This window comes from Artibeus jamaicensis, unplaced genomic scaffold, assembly GCF_021234435.1.
Source record: "Artibeus jamaicensis isolate MK-2021 breed Jamaican fruit bat unplaced genomic scaffold, CSHL_Jam_final contig_761, whole genome shotgun sequence".
NCBI classification, from domain to species: domain Eukaryota; kingdom Metazoa; phylum Chordata; class Mammalia; order Chiroptera; family Phyllostomidae; genus Artibeus; species Artibeus jamaicensis.
The window spans coordinates 335,139-356,649 of NW_026521956.1; the positions used below are offsets into that span (position 1 = coordinate 335,139).

The 21,511-nt window shown below is 41.7% G+C and overlaps 1 protein-coding gene and 1 pseudogene across 1 annotated transcript; both read right to left on the reverse strand.

Moving 5' to 3' along the window:
• Positions 1 to 954: 954 nt before the first annotated feature.
• LOC128628468 (RNA-binding protein 39-like) lies at positions 955 to 4,008 on the reverse strand (annotated as a pseudogene).
• Positions 4,009 to 10,034: 6,026 nt separating this feature from the next.
• Positions 10,035 to 12,415, reverse strand: LOC119047631 (disintegrin and metalloproteinase domain-containing protein 21-like). Its single transcript, XM_037143074.2, is given in 4 exon segments — positions 10,035 to 10,204; positions 10,207 to 11,538; positions 11,541 to 11,997; positions 11,999 to 12,415. Coding segments are annotated over 4 exon segments (2,376 nt in total).
• Between the last annotated feature and the right edge of the window lie 9,096 nt (positions 12,416 to 21,511).

The following is a 21,511-nucleotide window of genomic DNA, read 5'->3' on the forward strand; positions in this document are numbered from 1 at the left end:
CAAATCTTTTTTGGGGGGGACCCCCTTGGCTATACACTATATCAGGGACAATTGGTGGGGGTGGTAAAAACAGACATCTGTAATTGAATAACAATAAGATATTTTAAATGGACTTTTGAAACCTTTTCTTGTCAATTGATCAGAATGTGAGATGTTAATGAAACAGGCCATAAGCTCTATTGAGTTCCCATACACTAAATATGTATTTCAGAAACCTCTACTAAACCATTAACTAACATCAACATTAGCAAAAATGTGAAATGTAACTGCTGTGTAAAAAGTTAGGCTTCTGAAATGAAACATTAAAACATCATATCACTGTCTGCCTTTTTACATTGAGCACATTTGTTCCCCTAGAGCTTTTCCTATAGACCTTTCATGTAATTTTCTACACGAACATTTAGAAGGCAGAACAAGAGAACAACAGCTTTGTATAAGTGGGGTTTGCTGGTTAGGGAGAATGAGCATACTGAATTCCTGTTAACATTTTCATTTTTTCAAGGTAACAGGATTTGTACACAAATGACAGTAGACCCTTGCCTCTTAATTTTTATCTAAATAAAAGATAACTGAACATGAATTCTCAAGACAGAAAAAGAGCTATGTGCATGAGGGACTCTATCTTCCTTCATCATCTACCTGGAGCCAGTAGTTGTGTTGCTGTCATAGAATCAGGAAATAGGTTGTGATAACTTGAAAGAAGTACATAAGCTGCTGTTATCATTTTACCAGCAAAGCACCTGCCAGGCAATGCATTGACAGCAGCAATGGCTGTAGCAACGGATGGGCACTTCACATACACATTGCCCAGAGCCGAATTTTTGTCAACATACATGTGAATAACTCCTCCATGTTTATGACATTTGTTGATCACATTGCCCTTAATCTCTATCCCACCCAACTTCTTCTGTTTGAGGGTTCAAGATGTTCCACAGCTAAAGCAGAAGCTTCAGTCTATTGAGAAAATCTTGTTTGCAAATCCACCACAGCACCAAGTGCCAAAAAATCACTCATCTGTAGAGCTTGCAGTACTGCTGGTGGGATCTGCAAACCCATACCTACTGCAAGTCTTGCCATTAATTGGAGATGAACAGTTGTTCCCAAGTCAATCCAGTTCATCATTGTCCAAAAATGATCTAGCTCTGGAAGCATCAGTATGTTCAGTCACATGACCAATTTTCATTGGCCTTCCAGGTAGCTCAAATCCATCAGGTTGTTCCAAAGTCTTCTTGACTCATTCTGAATCAGAAAACATAATAAATCTATATCCTTTGGATCACGTTGTATCACTATCCATCATGACTTGTATACTTTCCATCCTTCCAAAAGGCTCAAAGATCTGAAGCATATTGTCAGTTTTGTTGAAGTGTAAAGTGTAGAGCCCACATAAAGCCTCATAGATCCAACACTTCCCTTTGTAGAATGTTAGCTTGTGATGCCTGTGCTATGATTGGCACTCCTAAAACCCATTGGCCAGTTAATCCTGTTGCTAGAGGCACTGGGCTAACATTGACAAACTCCACATAAGCAATTTCTTTGGAATGTCTTGAATTTCTACCAGAAGTCATCCTCACATCTTGAACCTTTCCTACTAGAGAGAAAAAACTTTTGCAAGTCCCTTGGCCAAATTCTTGATGCCAACTGTGGCAGAAAACAGTCTTTGCATCACTTTCCTCAGGAGTTAAATTATCAATAGGTTCCCTCACAGGGTTCTTGTTCCTGAATGGACTTTTGCTTTGGGAGCATCTCCTTCTTCATTTGAGGATATGAGTCAACACAGTCTTTCCTCAGATAGCACTGTTAAATTTTGGTCCAGAGTAAGTACTTCTGTAGCAGCCTCTGATTCTGCGATCTTGACTTCTTCAGCGGAGGCCTCTGTCTTCTTTCTTTTCTTCTACGTTGATTCCTTTTACTCTCTGCTTATCTTCTGTTTGTTACTTTTCCTTTTTTTTTTTTTGTTCAGGACCAAGACTTCTGCTCTTGCTTTTTTTTTTCCCTTTTTTTGTTATGTTCTTCATGGCCATTAGCACTGCTCAACTTGTTCTCATCCTTCCTGTAAGGAGCCCCTAGCATTGCTTTAATATCAATATCGTCTGCCCTCCTCTCTAAACGCCTGTGTCGGTGGCTTCTGCACACCTGTGGTGCTACTTTTCAGAAAGAAGGGAGCTGCTGCTGCTGCTGCTGTTGCTACAGTTACACCTCTAGGCCCAGGCCTCAGTACAGCCCAGCCCAAATTTTGGGCTCTAGGGCAGATAGGCCCCAGTGAATCTAAAAGAAACCATAAAATTAGAGAAGCCCGCTCCCAAGTGCAGGAAGGAGGCTTAGGCAGCTTGGGATCCAGCCCTGAGACAGTGTCCAGAGCCTCCCTAAAGTGGTGACTGCTGCTTAAAACTTTAGTTTTTACAAGAAAAAATATTGTTTTTTTGTAACCAAGTGCCCGATTAAGATAATATAACACATAACTATTTAAAAAAATATACTATCTTTTCATTTTATGCAGAAACAGAAAAAAACTTTTTTCCTTTTTAACAGATGTAAGAGGAATGAAAAACATTGTCTTTTAGCTTACTTTTAATATTTAGATTCCATTACCTGATTAAATTCATTATTCAGGTTAACTATATGACTTTTTTCTCAAGATATCTTTTTACAAAGCTTCTTTAATTTGCATGGATTCTGTGATATTCATGGTCTTTGTACGAGGTTCACAGACACTTTTAGTTTGCTTTTAAAAATTTTCCCTGGCTGGTGTGGCTCAGTTGATTGAGTGCCAGCCTGCAAATCCAAGGGTCACCTGTTGGATTCCCAGTCTAGGGCACATGCATGAACTGCAGGCCAGTTCCCCAGTTGTTGGGGGGCATACGAGAGGCAACCCACATTGATGTTTCTCTCCCTCCTTTCTCCCTTTCTTCCCCCCTCTAAAAATAAATCAATTAAATCTTTAAAAATAAAATTCATCCTGACACAACAACTTTAAAAGAAATTAATTTCTTCTCTTGCTTCAACAAGTGTTTTCCTTCATTATACCTTCTAATATCAAACAGTACAATTTCCTTCCAACTTAATTAGAAATCTTAGAAACATTAATCTTAGTGAAATGTAAAGTAAGTAAATAGCATTGTTTCGATTGATACTTTTATAAAATTTCATAAATTTAGAAACAGTGTATTTATTTCATTGGAGTACACATTCATAATTTCAAGAGACATACTTAAAATAAAGTACTAGCTATATTCACTAACACATCCAAGTAAGTAAACTTTCTAGCTTCTCTGCATTAAGCAGCCAGTGTAGGCAAACTCAGGTCAATTAATGTTTTAATATTCTGTTACTGCAAATTACCTAGATGTGTAATGACTTTCACTGCATAACCCAGCAAAACTCCAGTGTTCCAAGTCACCAAAGACTTTGGAAAGCTATACATGTATATTTAATATACATTTTATGTAATATATGAATAAACTATTTGTGATAAAACAGTCTTATGAAAACCTTTCATTTTATTTATATCTATTTATTAGTTCTTAACATCTTTATGAAATTTTAATGTCAATTATTATGCAAGGCATTTTCTTGCCAAATTCTGTGAGAGAGAAATAAAGTGATTATATCCCCATAAACCCAGGCAACACAAACAAATATTTTATGTTAATAAGATTAAATACAATTAAATTTAAGCAGGCCTTATTATCAATTATTTTTCAAGACCACCTGATCCTGAAAAATAACATTTTAGATAACATTTATGGTAAAAAAAAAACAACCCAAAACCTTTTTTTACCATACATATAAAGATAATGATTAATATAGCAGTAAAGTCAAGACTTCCTTTTATATTTGTCCTTGACAACTTTAAGGAGGCTGGGGTAGAGGTAGGGCAGATACAAAGCTTGGATGGAAAGCGTCTTGAATTGAAAAGAGCCCTTTTTTCTCTTACACTGAAACGAAGCAGTCGTCCCTGCTGCCTCCACACGTGCACAGATTTGGGGGTGTCACAAATTTTCCCATTGTTCCCGAGACCCCCACAGCTCCCACCCATGCAGGAGGAGGATTCAGAGTGTTTAAAAGACATATCTTCTCATTTTTCTTTTTTCTGAGTTTATAGTCTGGTAGGGGAATGAGATCTTTTCACTCTCTTTGAACCATCAGTTTAAACCCTGAGTAGAATCCTCATAAAGCTTGCACCAAAGAGATCTTATTCTATTTATCAGACCTTTGGCATAAACAATTCCAATTAGTCACTGACTTCTAGATGTAAGTTGACTAAGCTAAAATGTGGCCTAATAGACTCCATGATGGCATTGAGACCCAGTGGCCCATTTCCAAACAGAAAGAAAAAATAACATGTAAAGCAAAGACAAACCTCAAAGAAATGAGTACTCTCAAACGAAATCCTCTGAAAGGAGGGACTGGGACATTAGCACAAATGACCAACACATGTTTTAAACTGCACAATTCCCAGGTGACAAATACAGAAAATTTTCTGTGTGAACAAAACAGCAAAGAGCAAGCTAAATTCTCAAAACATAAGAAAGAAAACAGAGGACAGCTATAACAAAAATTTTACTTCAGACAGGCAATAGCTCTCACAGAGTTCCCAAACAGAACAGATAAGAGCTTTTAAATGGAACAAATACTCAAAACCTGGAAATCCATAATCCAGAACACCAAAGCATGCTCCAAACCCCACACCAGGGAACTGAGTTTTTCTTAGTATCTGAGCTGTGCCTACCACCTGCAGTTCTTATGGATTCCTATTGAATTCCAGATGGTTCAGTGAACAGAAATGGTGGGGCTGGGGGCTCCTGATTGTTCACAACAAAGACTTTACCCAGTTTGAAGTCTGTCAACTCCCCAGAGACCTGTTTCTTTTACTCAGAAAAACATTTAAAAGCAGGTGATACCTTGACATGGAGAACAGGGAGAGACTCTGAAAACTCTTGGCAGCTGCTGGGAAACTCCTAAAATCCATGCCATGGGGCCAGCTTGTCACAAGCAGCTGGGACCTTATGGGTGTTCACTTTCTTCTATCTAGTTTTCCAAAAATGGTAACAAAGTGCATGTCCAGTTTGTCCACTGCTTTGAAAGCCTACACTCGAGAGGCAGTTGTTATAAAGGAAAGTGGTTTGTTATAGGTACCAGGAACCTGGAAGATGAGAGACTCCCATCTTTTTTTAAAGCTTTTATTTATTTACCTTTAGAGAGGAAGGGAAGGAGAGAGGGAGAGAAATATCAATGTATGGTTGCCTCTCGTGTGTCCCCTGCTGGGAACTGGCCTGCAACCCAGGCATGTGCTCTGACTGGAAATCAAACCACAATCCTTTGGTTCACAGGCCTGCGCTCAATCCACTGAGCTACAATAGCCAGGGCAGGGACTCCCATCTTAACCCCCATCTGAAAATCCCACTGCAGGAAGAATGGTTGGAGAAAAGAGAACAAAAAGGTCAACGAGAGATGATGTGGGTGTGTGGGCATTGTCCTTACTCATCCTGCTATTGATCTTTAATTTCAGCATTATGGAGGTGGACATGGTCAGTGCCAGCCAAATTGCTGCACCTGGGAGGCCATTTCCTATACAGCAGGCTGGAATTGCTGGTGCTTGTAATACACACACACACACACACACACACACACACACACACACACACACACAGAAAAAAAACTGCCTCTCAGTACGTGAGGTATTTTTGTCATTTGTTCAGTACATCTCATTGTTATTCCATTTTATGCTATGTCAGAGTAGTATAAAGGTTTTATTCCCTGCCACACTGGCACCTTGACTGTGAACATCCATTCTCCAGGACTGTCGGACAAAAATGTTTGCTGTTTATCAGCTTCTCCATCCGTGGTACACTATTACTATAGCCAGAACAGTCTCACATTTGGGCATCTGTTTGTATTTTCCAGATTCTAGAACTGCATTCATTGTCCTGTGACCTCTTCCTGCATCTCCACAGACTGGAACAGTTCACCTGACATCAGCCTTCACATCACTTCCTTCTTCTCTAGGATTCTAATTTCACTCTGCCTCCTTCTAAAATAAACACTTATCAGATTAGGATCCACCCAGATTGCCCTGGGAAATCTTTTGGGCCCCAGGATCTCTAAATTAATCAAACATTATGAAGTTTCGTTACTGTGTAGAATTCACAGGTACCAAGCACAGTTCAGACAACCACAGCCAAAATTCTTAAATGCTTGTCATCACTGCCTTTGCAGAGAGACCCTCTACCAGTGACCTCATCTTGTTGGGAACACACAGCCACCCCATCAGCTCCATGAATGTGTAGTTTCTCAGTGTCTCTGAGTCCAGTAATAAAAATACATTTTCTCACCACTCTGTCTGTTCTGTGTTCTTAAATGTCTAGAAACTTGGGGCCAAGGGCACCAAGATCAACATGTATGACTTCTTGCCTACAAGTTGCAGCCTGTGATCTCTGTCCCAGGTGTGCACTTGCCCCCATCCCTGGAGTGTAGACAAAACTAGATACAGACACACATCCATGCTCCATTAGAGCAAAGAGACCCTACAACCCCATGGGGCATGTTCCACTCTTCCCTGGGTTGCTTTCAGGGGAGCAGTAGTACCAGTGGAGAGGGTACAGGCCCAGACTCCAGGCTCACTGTTACTAGATGTTGTGTCCTGAACATGCCCAATGCCTGCTCAGGATTCTGTGCTCAGTTATTGAAATGCTATCATGACCACCTTCCCTAGAACACTCACCTGCACAGAGGCACAGAATTCTCTGCAGGTCTCCAACCCCAGAGCTCCCTGAATCATGGGTGCCCAACATCTCTCCTCCCTGTCTGTGGGTGCTACTTGCATTACTGCTTGAGTTCTGTCTCCTGTCTCCCTCCCAACACATGGAAAAAGTGATCTTTCATGAAACTGGTCCCTTGAGCCAAAAATTGTGGTGACTGATTTCCTATACAATAGAAAGAAATGAAAATAGCGACCTGTGGGTGAACTCTAACCGAAAGAGCTCTCCTGGCCGATGCGGATGAGAATAAGTCTACCAAGACATGACCTGCTTGGGGAGAAAAGGCTGGCAAATCTCTTGGAGGAGAATGTCCTCCAGCACCTCTTTCCTGGGCTTTTATTGCTTTCAGTTTGCACAGGAATACAGGGCATATACAAAAAGCTCATCAATCATTGTCAGGCAGTAATGATAAAGGAGTAAATGATATTCAAAGAACTAGAAGGGCTTATTCTGTCTGTCTGGGTCAGACAGACAGAGTGACACCAAAGGGTCACAAAACTTTGGGAAAGATACTCATTTTATGCTTGAGGCCTAAACAGCTAACACATATCAACCTGAGGGTATTCTTAGCAAAGCAGGACTCACAGGAATTCATGCATTCTTTTTCAGACTGATTGTCCCTGGAAGCCACCCATAATAGTATAGGGCTGTGCCTCCTTTATCTGGCATTTATTCAGGCTTGAGTCAAGCCAGGAAAAGAAAGTAGCTGAGACAGTAGGAGACTTCCAGTAGTGGAATGAGGACTCAGGCCAGAATAACAAAGCCAAGGGATGAATGTCCATCACCCCTTTTTTATAGTCCCCTAAGTTCTTCCCTGATGGTTCCTTCATGACTGTGCCTATCTTAGGTTCTTGCTCCCTTGAGGAATCTTAACCACTATTGGCTAAGCAGTCATCCATCTGCAACAAGCAGGAAGATTTAATAGAGGGCATACGTTTTTGTCTCCTTAGTGGCTTAAATCCCTAAGGCCTTTTTTACACAGCTTTAGCCATGGGGGATTACAGCTTCTGAAACCAGGCAGGGAAGTTCCCCATGGGGACCCTCTGCTCATTGAAAGTATCTTAGCTCCAACCCTGTAGCTCTGGGACTGTAGCCTACCCCAAGATTTCCAGCTATTGTCAGTCCCTGGTCAGGACAGAACACAGACTCACCATGGAGTTTGAGCTTAGGTGAGTTTTCCTTGTTGCTGGTTTAAGATGTAATTTACAGAGTACAATAGACACTGAGTATGTGAGCAGATATGGCTGAGAGGAACAACAGACGGGTGCCAGTTTTCTGATGTGATGTCTGTGTTTGCAGGTGTCCAGCGTGAGGTGCACCTGGTGGAGTCTAGTGGAGGTTTCATGCATCCTGGGGTGGGTCTTGACACTCATGTGTGGACTCTGGATTCACCTTCAGTAGCTCCCATAAGCACTGGGTCCACCATGTTCCAGGGAAGGTGCTGGAGTGGGTTTGTAGAATGAATATTGATGGAAATATCACATGCTATGCCAATGCTGTGAACAGCTGATTCATCATCTCCAGAGAAAAAGGCAGGAACATACTGATCCTGCAAATGATCATCCTGAGAACCAAGGACACTGACAGGTAGTACTGTGAGAGAGTCTCTGTTACAGAGAGTCAGTGTGAGCTCAGACACTAATCTTGCTGAAGGACACATGAGGGCAGAGCTGCAGGATGTACTCAGGACACCAGGGGGGTTTGGGAACCCAGAGCACAGAGACTAGCTCTGTGCCCACAGGGGCATGCCCACAGGGGCATGAGAGGGCCTGGTGGGGGGAGCAGGGATTTTATTTCAAAACTCTCAGCTGAATCCAGAGACATTTGTTCTTTCTATGTGGCTCTGATATGTCTGTGTGGCTCTCAGTGCAGACAACAAAGTAAGAAGTGATATTGTATGTTTGCAAATGAGATTATACACCATGCTTGGGGACCTTTCTTTCACCACATTCCTGGTTGTTCTTTTTCTCCCTTGACAATGAACAACCTAAGAGCTCTTGTCTTCCCCGTGGTTGGAAATGTTTCCTACAAAGAAGGATCCAGCTCTGCCCCGACCCCTGTGTACTGAGCTCAGGCTTCATCTTCCAACATGCACACAATGTCCTCACACATCTCCTTCCTTCTGACAGTTACAGTTGGGTTGCCCCTCTGGGACTGTGAGCATTCCACAGGACCTCCACCCCTCAGGTCTCTGTCCTCTCTACCACATGCCACTGTCTTGCTGTGCATTGATTCCCTATTACCCCACATGATTAGTCATAGGTGAAAAGGCTAAATTATGTGTCCCAACTTCACCCCCTAATGTTCCCTGAATGTGTCTGTACATCGTGGACTCCCCTAGTCCTTACATTTGTGGGAATTTTTAGCTTTGAAATTCCATAGGATGTCCCTGTGTTGAATGGAGGGCATATGTAATTTTAAATGTTAATGAAACATTTATTTTTAACTAATTTTACATCATATTGTAAAATACAATTTTGTTGGAAATTCTTTACATACTGAGGGAGACTGGTTCACCAGTCCTCCAGGCCTGTTTTGAAGATGGTGTCTGGCACTCACCTGGCTCATCCTGTACATGCTCTGCCCTTTTCTGAAAGGTGTAGGTGAGAAATAGGGGCATGACCAGGTATGGGCTCCCTTGGAGGGACTGACAGACACACTGCTTCCTTTGGGGCTGAATGTTACCAAAAGATTATAGCCTCAGCCTGGGGAAGTGTACTCTCTAGGGTGGCACTGGTATCACTGGGCAGTCAGTGGGCCACACTCTCACCCCACCATCCACAGACAGGCCAAGGGAGAGCATGCCAGGTTGGTTGGGAGGAGCACACCATCACTCTGAACCTGAATTGTCAGAGGAGAGGTTCCCTACAGACAGCTACAGACCGAGGATGACCTCAGTCTTGAGGAGCAGGACTGCAGTGCTCCTTTCAGAAAGTGGTTCTGAAGGAATCTGTGGCAATAGTTCTGGGTCTTGGGATTAGTGGCCACAGGTTAAGACCAACTGCAGAGCAGGTCTCCTCCCCAGGCTGGAGTTTCAGGCCCAAAGAGGGTTCTGAAAGGCTCACAAAATCTGTACAGACACCATCATGGTTTTCAAGGTTTATTTTGGACAGCTGGTGGAAAAATGCCCTCTCCTCTCACTTCCCTGTGAAGTACAGCAGGACTCCTATGCACACGGAGAAATGTGAACATCAGCTCCACAGCTGGTTGTGGTAATTTTTTACAGAAGTTTCTTCTATGTTGCCTATAGTTGCATAGGAGTCAGAAAGCTGCTTAGTTTTCATCTGTCAATTTCTTGACTACAGTGGTCTTGATGATTTTCACATTACTGGCCACTCCAAAAAGGAGGGCAGCTATGAAGGCATACATGTGCCCAAAGACCACCCTCAAGTACACCACAGACATATCACTTTGCCTCACTGACCTCATTGTTCTTGGGGGGGTCCACTGTCAACACTCCCTCCAGCACCTTTGTGGGTGCACCGGGGAGAGTCCCAGCCTACATGGCAGTGGCAGTTCCTTTTACTGTTGCAAATTCCCCTGAGGTTGCATTTGGAAGGGTAGCAGTCATAGTTTATGGCAGCCACAGAACCATTGTATACACCGTTGTCACAGAAATGCCCACCACCACAGGGGTTACCAGATCTCACATAACCAACATCAGTTGTGTATGACCCAAGGTGTAAATCCACTCCAAAACAAAAGGACCCCTGTATTACAGACTGATGGAATCCAACATGTTCTTGCAACCTGGGCAGATGTGTGACACTGGTACACTGTAGGCGTCCACATTGAATGTCAACGTCAGCACAATGCACTAAGCTGGAATGACTATTACCTGTACACTGTCCAACTCGGTCTCCCTTTTTATTTATGAGGTAGCAGGCATCTGGGCCATTCCCTGTGCCTTCACCAAAGATCTCCTTGCAGTGCACACTGCGGTCGGTACAATTTCCATGATAGCAGTAGCCATCTTCACTACACGGGATTCCATCTTGCAGATAAATATCTTCAGGGCATGTGAAGGTCTGCCCAAGGCAGTACTCCAGAAGGTCACATGGGTTCTGGATTGGCCTGCAGAGTGTCCCCGGGAATGAGTAGGTGCAGTTTGTACAACACCTGCCTGTGTTACAAGCACTTCCAGGTGTAAAGCTGCAGTCACTTGTGCAGCAGGGGTTGCTGTAACACTGCTTGAAGGAGCCACAGTCACACTGCTCTCCATCATCCACCACAGAGTTTCCACACAGAGCCAATGTCAAGCTTCTATTGAAAGACTGATAGTCACTGTCCAAAGTACAGTGATTCTTATTATACATCATCAGTTCTGCTGCATACACCATAGAACACTTACTGAAGGCATCTGTTATCAGAGGGTACCTGTCCTTGATGCAGGTGGCTCTTCTCTGGCAAATACAAAATTCTGAATTATAAAGCAGGCCAAAACTTCTCCCAATAAATTGCGTGGCTATAATTGATAACAAAAGATAATGTCTCTACATAACACCCAGCATGAGGAGACTTGTTTCTTGGCATAGGTGATCAATCTTTGGAGAAAAATTAAGTTCATGGGGTCCATTACTAAGCATAATCAAGCTTGTATGTGGCTTAAGAGGATAAAAAATGTTGTGTACAAAATGGGTATGAAACGAACTCCCTGGCACGTCATAGTTGTCCATGGACGTTGGATCTCTTAGGTTATAAATGATTAGGGAGCCGATATAGTACCTCATATTAATGCCTTGGAACATAGACTCAATTAAACTACCTAGGCTTACCAGAATTTGGCACATGCTGACACATTGTTGTATTGCCTATAAACTGAATTGGCACTCATTAGACATATTTTGAGTTGTCCAAGGTGGCTTGCATATATCTTACTGCTGATTCTGGATATTCCATTGGCGTTCACTTGAGAGAACAGGGAGTGCCTCTCTTCTTTATACCTCAGTGTATACGTGGGTCCTGTGGCATTGGTGTCTGCCACTATCTGAGAAACTACATGTTCAAACCTTTGGGATTCCTTGAGGGGTTGGATTTCAAAAGCAAGGTCGTCCCACTTCATCATACCTATAAGGCCCCCATAGCAGGTATCCATGGTGACTGTAGAGAAAGGAACCTCCTCCAGGTAGCCGAAGTAGTAACAGTCAAGAGGGACAAAAGGGTAGTCCACCTGCAAGACTCCTTGGTCTTCCTGAGTCATCATCACCAGATGTCGGGGCCAAAACAGTTTCTTGGCACCGCATGTGGATGACATGTCTCTGGCCCCCAAAACTCAGGCTGTAGGAGAGCCACCCTGGTGTCTGAATACCTTTGCCATGGTGCAGCTCCTTCCTTGGAATCACCACCTCGGAGGAGATGTAGCGCCATGAGGGATGCCCTTGAGAATGCTGTGCTGGAGCCAGCACCGCCCAGAGCCCAAGGAGCAAGAGGGGCATCCTCAAGGTGACTGAACCCTCTACCCACTTCATGTCTCCACTCAGGGACAATTGTCAGTGGGAATGGAGGAAGGAAGGATCCTCAGAAAAGCCAGGTTCCAACCATCTGTCAAGGCCACTTGCTACCAAGGAGATAGTGACAGAAAACCTACCCAGGGAGGGTCCACTGAGAGGACTAGGTAACAGTGATAGGGTGTGGCAGAGGGTGGGACTGGACATGAAGTCAGCTGGGGAGTCAGTGTGAGCCCAGACACAAACCTCCCTGAAGGAGACAGGAGGGCTGGGCTCAAGGGGGAGCTTAGGGAACCAGGGTTGCTCAGGAACACCAGGAGATAGAGATCAGTGTCCCTCAGGGGTGTTCAGGAGCACAAGGGACATTGGTGTCACCAGGAAGCTCTCTGGATACCAGGAGGTGCTCAGGAGCAGCAGAGACATCAGTGTCACTAAATGGAGGGGGCCAGCTCAGAAGCTGGTTCCTAGAGTGATTGCAGAAGGGTTTTCCTTTGTGGTCAATGACTTCTACCCCTCTTACTGCCTCCTGAGGCAATTTCTGCTTTCTTCAATGTGTTTTGAATTTCTTACATTCTCCACAGGCAAGAAAGTAGGAAGTAACTGTGGTTGCCTTCTCATCTGGGCCTTATTGTCAACCTATTACCACACAGTCTGCTTTTCCTGGCTGACCAACAACACATGTTAGGAATTCTCACTCCTAACATGAGTCCCCCGCACTCCAGTGCAGAGATGAGGCAGCGATTCTGAGTGTATGTGCTGAGTCACAGTCTGCTCTTCACATAGTGCAGACCGTCTCATGTTAGAATGGTCAGCCGCATGCTTTCTGTCCTTTGAGGATACCTGTCCTCTTTGGGGGCAGTGAGCCACTTGCCTCTCCCTTACATGGCTGGATTTTGATGCTCAGGGATCAATCCCTGATGTCACTGCCATCAGTGTCCTGAATGGAAGAACACTGAGTCTGGGAACAGAACGAGCTCTTCATGTATCCCTAAGACAGAGGCATAAGGTAAACACAGGGATGAAACCCTCTCACAAGGCTGCTAGGAAGCTTTTTGAGCAGGTTTCTGAACATGGTCCTGGAAGATGAGACCTACAAGGGTCTCAGCTTCACATGCAGAACCCATGTGAAACACGAGAGCAGATGAACATGGACCTCATCCCCATCCACCCTCTCTTGTTCATCCAGGATCCCCAGAAACCCACCTCATCATCACCCCCTATACTCTACTTTCCATATGGTCAATAAATCTGCCCTAGGCATGAAGCTCCATGTGGTTGGATTTCTTCTCTCTCCTTTCCAGGCCTGGTACATTTTGTCTTAAAAACAAACCCCCTCATCCCCTCACATTCATCTCCTATGTCAGTCCCTTAATGAGAGCCCAGGGTCAGTCATAGTCAGGTGACCTGAAGCTCGCATGAGCCACCCTCTGAGTCCACATTCAGTGCACACGTTTCTAGGTCACTCAGACTCTACTGTAGGGAAGGCCTGTGTCAGGTGGAGACAGAGATGATTAGTGACCTCAAAGCACCTGCAACAACACATACATGTTCCCAGAGAAATTATAGGTGATCCCATGATCTAAAAACCATCATGTTGGGCAAGCCCATGAACAGCTGTGGTCAGAAAGTAAATATAGGCTGGGTGGCCTGTTACCAGCGCTGGGAGTAATTCCTAACAGATATTCACCTTTGAGAAGTCACACTTTGTGGTCATGTCCTTCATGTCAGTGTCCAACCCCAGAGCTTCCTGTATAGTAGGAGGATATGCAAATAGAACCCCTCAGCTAACAAAAATCACCCCAGCCCCAACCCTGCAGCTGGGGATTTCCAGCTGTTGCCAGTCCCTGCTCAGGAAAGAACACAGACCACTCACCATGGAGTTTGGGATGAGCTTGGTTTTCCTTGTTGCATTTTAAGAGGTAATTTATGAAGAATTAGAGACACTGAGTATGTGAGTGGATATGACTGAGATAAACAGTGGACAGGCGACAGCTTCCTAACTAACATTCTTGTGTTTGCAGGTGTCCAGTGTGATGTGCAGCTGGTGGACTCTGGGGTAGGCTTGGTGCATCCTGGAGAGTCTCTGAGAGCCTTCTCCTTGGTTTCTGAATTCGTCTTTGTTAAATACTATATGAACTGATTTGCTAGGGTGCAGGAAGAGTCTTGAGTGGTTCTCATACATTAATAGTAATGCTAGTACCATATATTATGCCAACAGTGTGAAGGGCCTAGTCACTATACCCAGAGACAAAGTGAAGAACAAGCTCTACCTGCAAACAAACAGCTTGAGAGCTGAGGACAGAGCCATGCATTACTGTGCAAGAGACACTGAAAGGAGAAGTCAGTGTGAGCCCAGACAGAAACCTTTCAGCAGGAAGGGCTGTGATCACCAGGGGGTGAACTATACCCCAGGAGGCAGTGATTAATCTTGCAATTGATTTTTCTCGATTAGAATTATAGATGAAAAACAACTGCAATGTGCCTTCATTTGGGAACCTTTGTGACATTCATTACTTTAACAATAGAGATTTATTTAGCTCATCGGATCACTGTGAACATTGGCTTAGAAGGATGTTCTCTTGATGCAGTTCCCAAATGTGATAATACATGATAACGACAAGATCAGTATAGAGGATATATATACAGGAACCAGAGAAAGGGCTGGAATGGGTTTGCTGAATAAACTTTGATGGAAGTACTATATACTATGTCACCTCTATGAAGAGATGGTTTACCGTCTCCAGGGACACACTGTACCTCCAAATGAACAGCCCAAGAACTGAGAACACAACCGTGTATGGCTGTACAACATACACAGTGAAGGTAAATCAGCATGAACACAGTCACAAATCTCCCTGAAGAGAGGCTGTGAACACCATTAATTGCTCTTGGTCCCTGAACACAAGGACCATTCCAGGGGAATGTGCAGTAGGATGTTTGGGCTGGTTTTCTGTGTGGATTCTTGTAACAGTTTCTTTCCTTCAGGGAACCTCTTGGGATTTCTGATTCTGTGCACACCTTTGAAGTCTCTGATTTGGAAAAGTCTGTTATAAAGAAAGACATAAATCTCTTGTGTCTCTTTCGGAAACTCTTGTTCCCAATTCCAGTCAATCATCAAACCTTCTGACCCACGTTAGCTGAATCTAACCAGAAGTTCTGCTGAACCCAACAGTGAAGACTAGTCTTACATAGCTCAGCGTCCAAACCTGCAAGAAGCAGGACACGTGCATGCTGGACAGCAGGCACAGAAGACATATGACCCCAACACAAGAGGAGAAAGATGTCCAGTACTAATGGTCATTGACCTGGCATCATGGTCACAGCACCAACAGCAGATGACATCACACAGAGGCAGAGTGACCCACTGCAGCATGGTATGGATGTTCATGCTGAGAACAAGCAGGCACACCAAGGGGACATGTAGCATTTATCCCTTACATAGTTGAAATCTCTGGGAGGGATAGGAAAGACAAGTCCTATCCCTTCAGCAAGTCATATGGGCCTTGACAGAGCCAGGAAAGGAGATGCACTCAGGGCTTGTGCATTTTTCGGAGGTGGTGGTGGAGGGGAAATTCATCCTACAGGGGCCTGTGTGGTTTCAATCTCCCAATGACATCTAAAGTAGAGACTCAGCATCTCTTATCAGATTTCCTGTGTGGGGCAGATAGAGAAGATAATGGAAGAGTTTTCATTTGTAAGCAATGAAATGTAAAATAAAATAGAGTCTGTCTACAAATTCCACATAACAACTATAAAAAGTAAGCAAGAAAAAAATAAGTGGTCACTGTGTGGGGACATCTACCACTCCTATAGAAAATGGGAAGAACAATTATAAGTAATTAAATCGTGATGATGGTGGTGGTGATGGCAGTGGAGGTGGTGATGATGACAGAATTGGATAGGGGTCTTTTCCCAACATATTAGATGGAAACTGTTCCCTATCCAGGGTGATCCACTCTCTGGAAGGCCTTAGGTCAACTTACAGGTGGAGTCTTTGTGATCTCCCAGTGTCATATAAAGTGGAGGCACATGATTTCTTTTTGCATAGTCATATTGTGTGGACAACCACCATGCATACAGAAAATAATAAGAATGATTACAAGTAAGCAGATGATAATGATGACAATAATGACAGTGATAATGATGGTGATTGCGGTGATGATTAGGATGATTATTTTGATGATGGTGATGAAGGCTATGATGATGATGTTGAACTGAAATAGGGCTCTTTGTGCCATGAAATTATTGCTCCTCATACTGACACATTATGTTCAGGGCTCCACCAGTCAGGGGTGTCCTCCCTTCCCTGTAAATGCTGAGAAATTTAATAAATGGAGCCCAGTGGACTATTCTACTTGAGTGATTCATGGTGTGAAGTCAAAAGTAAGAACTCAAAGATGTCCTGTTCCACTCCTATCCAGGGCCTGTGGCATTGTTAGTCAATATAACAGAGACACTGTGAAAATGTGAATGGGGGTAATGAGGAATTTTCCATGAACATGTTTCTTGTTTGTGTTGATTTCTACCTGCAGAATCTTAAGTAGTTCTATTTTTGACAAACTCCTCTTTATAATTATTTAGGTATTCTCTAAAATGTTTTAATCTGTCTCTATCATGTCTTATACTTACTTCTGAATCCATAATTAAAAAGTATTTAAACCCATAGGTTTAGTAATACTCTGTTCATAAAAATAAGCATATTTCTGGATGTGACTCAAACTAATTCCAACATCCTCCCTTTACCCAGTTCCAAAGTCACCTCCAGGTTTGTGGGTAAAATTTTCAGCTTCTCTCCATTCCTGGTACCAGACCATGTCCCAGTCCCTGTGGCTGCTATAAGCAATGAATATGAACAATGGAAGCTGACAATTTTTCTAGGGAGTATTTTGCAAAATCATCCAGTAAAAGACCCATTAAATAAAATAATAATGAATTTACATTTATCGAAATTAAAAAATATATATATTTGCCTGACCAACACACCTAAAATCTATCAATGGCATTAAAAGACATGCCTAGACAAAAATAATGTATTTGCAACATATATGTCTGATGAAAAAAAGTGTTCGTTACTCATTAAAAATGTTATATGCTATGTGGGAGAGACCACAACCTTCTGACCCTAATGACCTTCCCTAGAAACAGCAATGGGGGAGGCTGGGAGTGAGGGGTTTCTGTCAGGGTTGAAGTTACCTTTACTGTAATCAAATCTGTGATAGGAATTCTTTTCATTTCCCTCCTTTGAATGTTAACATCACTGACAACACTAGACTTAGAAAACAGGTGAATAAATCTGCTGCCATAATCATTTTAGTATTTGAAGATACTGAATTATAGACATTCATACTTATGCATTTTATTGACAATCTTTTTTCCAGGTATAAATGTGATTATTTCTGATGTGATTAATTTGGAGCCTCTGCAATGTGCCCTGGGTTTGCATAAGGGAAGTTTCCGCAGGGAGCTGTTGATACCATCACAAAACTTGCAACATTAAGAATCAAGAATGTCCCAGCAGCCTGACCTTGGGCGGTAGTTACTCAGATCAAAATTCCAACAAATGTAGAAAATGTTATATTGAAAATGGTGGTACACTTTTTATGTTATAATTCAAACTAGAAATTATGTGATCATTAAATTACAATATAAAACTTTAGAAATTGTGGATATACTAGACTGGTAGGATTCAGAAAGTATGAAAAATGCTAATAAAACTTTTAAATTCTGTTTGAAACATGCATGAGAATTTGAAAGTGTCATGTACTTATCTAGTTCACAATTTCATGTGTTTTCACTTAAATCATTTTTATTGTTATTCTATTACCGTTGTCCCAATTTTCCCCTTTGCCCTCCTCACCCGACCTACCTGCTACTCCCACAGTTAACTCTTACACTGTTGTCCATGTCTGTGAGTCATTCATACATGTTTTTTTTGTCTAGTTATTCTCCCTTCTTTCCACCATTATCCCCCTCTCCCCCCCACTGCTGGCCACTGTCTGGGGTTTCATGTCTGTTCCATGTTTCCATGCCTGGGGTTCTATTCTGTTCATTAGTTTACATTGTTCATTAGATTCTGCTTATAGATAAGATCATGTAATTCTCTTTCACTGACTGGCTTGTTTCACTTACCCTGATATTCCCCAGTTCCAACCATACTGTCACAAAAGGTAGAGGTTCCTTCTTTTTTTATGCTGCATAGTATTCCATTATGTAAATGTGCCAGTTTTTTTGATCCACTAATTAATGATGAGCAGTTAGATTTTTTCCAGCTTTTGGCTTTTGTGAATAAAGGTACTATGAACATAGGAGTGAGTAAGTTCTTTTGAACTGGTGATTTGGGCTCTTAGGGCATATTCCCAGCCATGGAATTGCTGAGTCAAAAGGCAGTTCTATTTTAGTTTTTTTAAGGAAATTCTATACTGTTTTCCACAGGGGCTGCACCAGTCCACATTCCCACCAACAGTGCACTAGGGTTCCATTTTCTCCACATCCTCCTCAGCACTTGTTGATTTGTTAATGATGACCATTCTGACAGGTGTGGGAGGATATCTCATTGTGGTTTTAACTTGCATTTCTCTGATGGCTAGTGATGTGGGCATCTTTTCATATGTCTATGGGTCATCTGCATGTCCTCTTTGGATAAGTGTCTATTCATATCCTTAGCCAATTTTTAATTGAAATTTTTGTCTTCCTGGTGTTGAGTTGTATGTATTCTTTATATATTTTGGAGATCAAACTCTTGTGTAATATAACATTGGCAAATACATTTTGCTAAGATCAGTTCCCTTTTCATTTTAATGATGGTTTTTCTAGCAGTGTGGAAGCTTTTTAGTTTGATGTAGTCCCATTTGTTTTTTATTTGCCCTTGCTCTAGAGGATATAGTGACAAAAATATTGCTACATGGGGTATCTGAAATTTTCCTGCCTGTTTTCTTCTAGGGTTTCTAGGGTGTCACAAGTTATATTTGGGTCTTTGACTCATTTTGAGTTTATTCTGCTGTATGGTGTAAGTTGGTGGTCTACTTTCATTTTTTTACACATTCCAGTCCAGTGCTCCCAACACCATTCATTGAAGACTATCTTAACTCCGTTGTATGCTCATGCCCCCTTTGCCAAATATTAACTTACCTAGATACTTGGGTTTGTTTCTGGGTTCTCTACTCTGTTCCATTTTTCCATGTGTCTGTTCTTAATGCTAGTACCAGACTGTTTTTATTACATTGGCCTTGTAGTATAGTTTGATATCAGGTATTGTGATCCCTCATTCTTTGTTCTTCTTTCTCAAGATTGCTGAAGCTATTTGGGGGCATTGGTTACCCTATGTTTCCATACAAATTTTTGAAATATTTTTCTATATCTGTTAAATATGCCATTGGTATTTTGATAGGAATTTTAAGGACTCTATAGATTGCTTTGCGTTCTATGGAAATTTTAATGATATTAGTTTTTTCAATCCATGAACACAATATGTGCTTCTATTTATTTGTGTCTTTAAATTTCTTTCTTCAGTGTTCTGTAGTTTTCTGAGTACAGATCATTTACCACCTTGGTGATGTTTATTCCTAAGTGTTTTATTCTTCTTATTGCCATAGTAAATGAGATTTTTCCCCCTAATTTCTGTTTCTGGTATTTCATGGTTAGTGTACAAAATTACATTTGATTTCTGAATATTGACTTTACACAGGCTATTTTTGGTGGAGTCTACAGGGTTTTCTATGTATACTATCATCTCATCTGCAAACAGTGACCATTTTGCTTCCTTTTTTACAATTTGGATTCCTTTTATTTCTTTCTCTTGTATAATTGCTGTGGCTAGAACTTTCAATACTATGTTGAATAGAAGCACTGAAAGTTGACAACCTTGTCTTGTGCTTGATCTTAGCGGGGTGGGGATATTTTAGTGTTTCCTGTTGAGTATAATGTTGGCTGTAGGTTTCTTGTATATGGCCTTTACAATGTTGGGGAATGCTTCCTCTCACTTTGCTGAATGTTTCATCATTAATGGGTGCTGCAACTTATCAAATGCTTTTTCAGCATTTATTGATATAATAACATGGTTTTGTCTTTCATATTGTTTATGTGATGTATTACACTTACTGATTCGCAATTATTGTGCCATCCTTGCATTTCTTGGAGGAATCCCGTCTGATCACTGTGTATGATCTTTTTAATGTATTGGTGGATCTGCTTTGCCAGTACTTTGTTGAGGAGTTTAGCATCTATGTTCATCAGTGATATCGGACTGTAGTTTCCTTTCTTTGTTGTTTCTCTATCAGTTTTGTAATTAGTGTAATACTGGCCTCATAAAAAGAGTTTGGAAGTTTATACTTTTCTCAGATTTTTTGGAAGAGTTTGAGAAGAGTCAGGGTTAGATCTTTCCCAAATATTTGTTAAATTTTTCTTGTGAATCCGACTGGGCCGAGGCTTTTGTATGCCCGTGTTTTTGTTTGTTTGTTTGCTTATTTTGGGGGGTGTTTCTTTAATGCTTCAATTGCACTAATTGTTATCAGTCTATTCAGGCTTTCTGCTTCTTTTTGACTTAGTTTTGGAGGGTCATATGTTTCTAGAAATTTGGCCATTACCCCAGATTTTCAAGTTGATTGGCACATAGTTGTTCATAGTAGTTTGTCACAAGGCTTTGTCTTTCTGTGATATTTGTTGTCATTTTTCATCTTCATATGTGATTTTATTTATTTGGGTCCTCTCTCTTTTCTACTTAATGAACCTGGTTAAAGCTGATCATTTTTGTTTATCTTTTCAAAGGACCACCTCCTGGATTTATTGAACCTTTGAATTTTTTTTTAGTCTCTAAGTGATTTAAATCAGCCCTGATTTTGATTATTTCTTTCCTTCTACTTGCTCTGAGCTTTGCTTGTTTTAGTTCCTCTAGTTTTTGTAGAGGCAAGGTTAGGTCATTTATTTGAAATATTTCTATCTTTTAGAGGTAGGCCTGTATTACTATGAACTTCCCTCTCAGGATTACCTTAACTGTGTTCCATAGATTTTTGGGTTGCTGTGTGTTTATTTTCATTTGTTTTCAGACACTTTTTAAATTATCCCTTGGTCTCTTTGTTTACCCATTCATTGTTTAATACCATTTTTCAGTCTCCATGAATTTGAATGTCTTGAGTTTTTTCTTGAGGTTGATTTCCAGTTTCAAGCTATTGTGATCCAAGAAAATTCTTGATATGACTTCAATTTTCTCAAAAAATTTGAGGCTTTTTTTGTGTCCCCTTGGGTAGTCTATCTTTCAAAATGATCCATGGACATTTGAAAAAAATGTACATTCTGCTACTTTGAGGT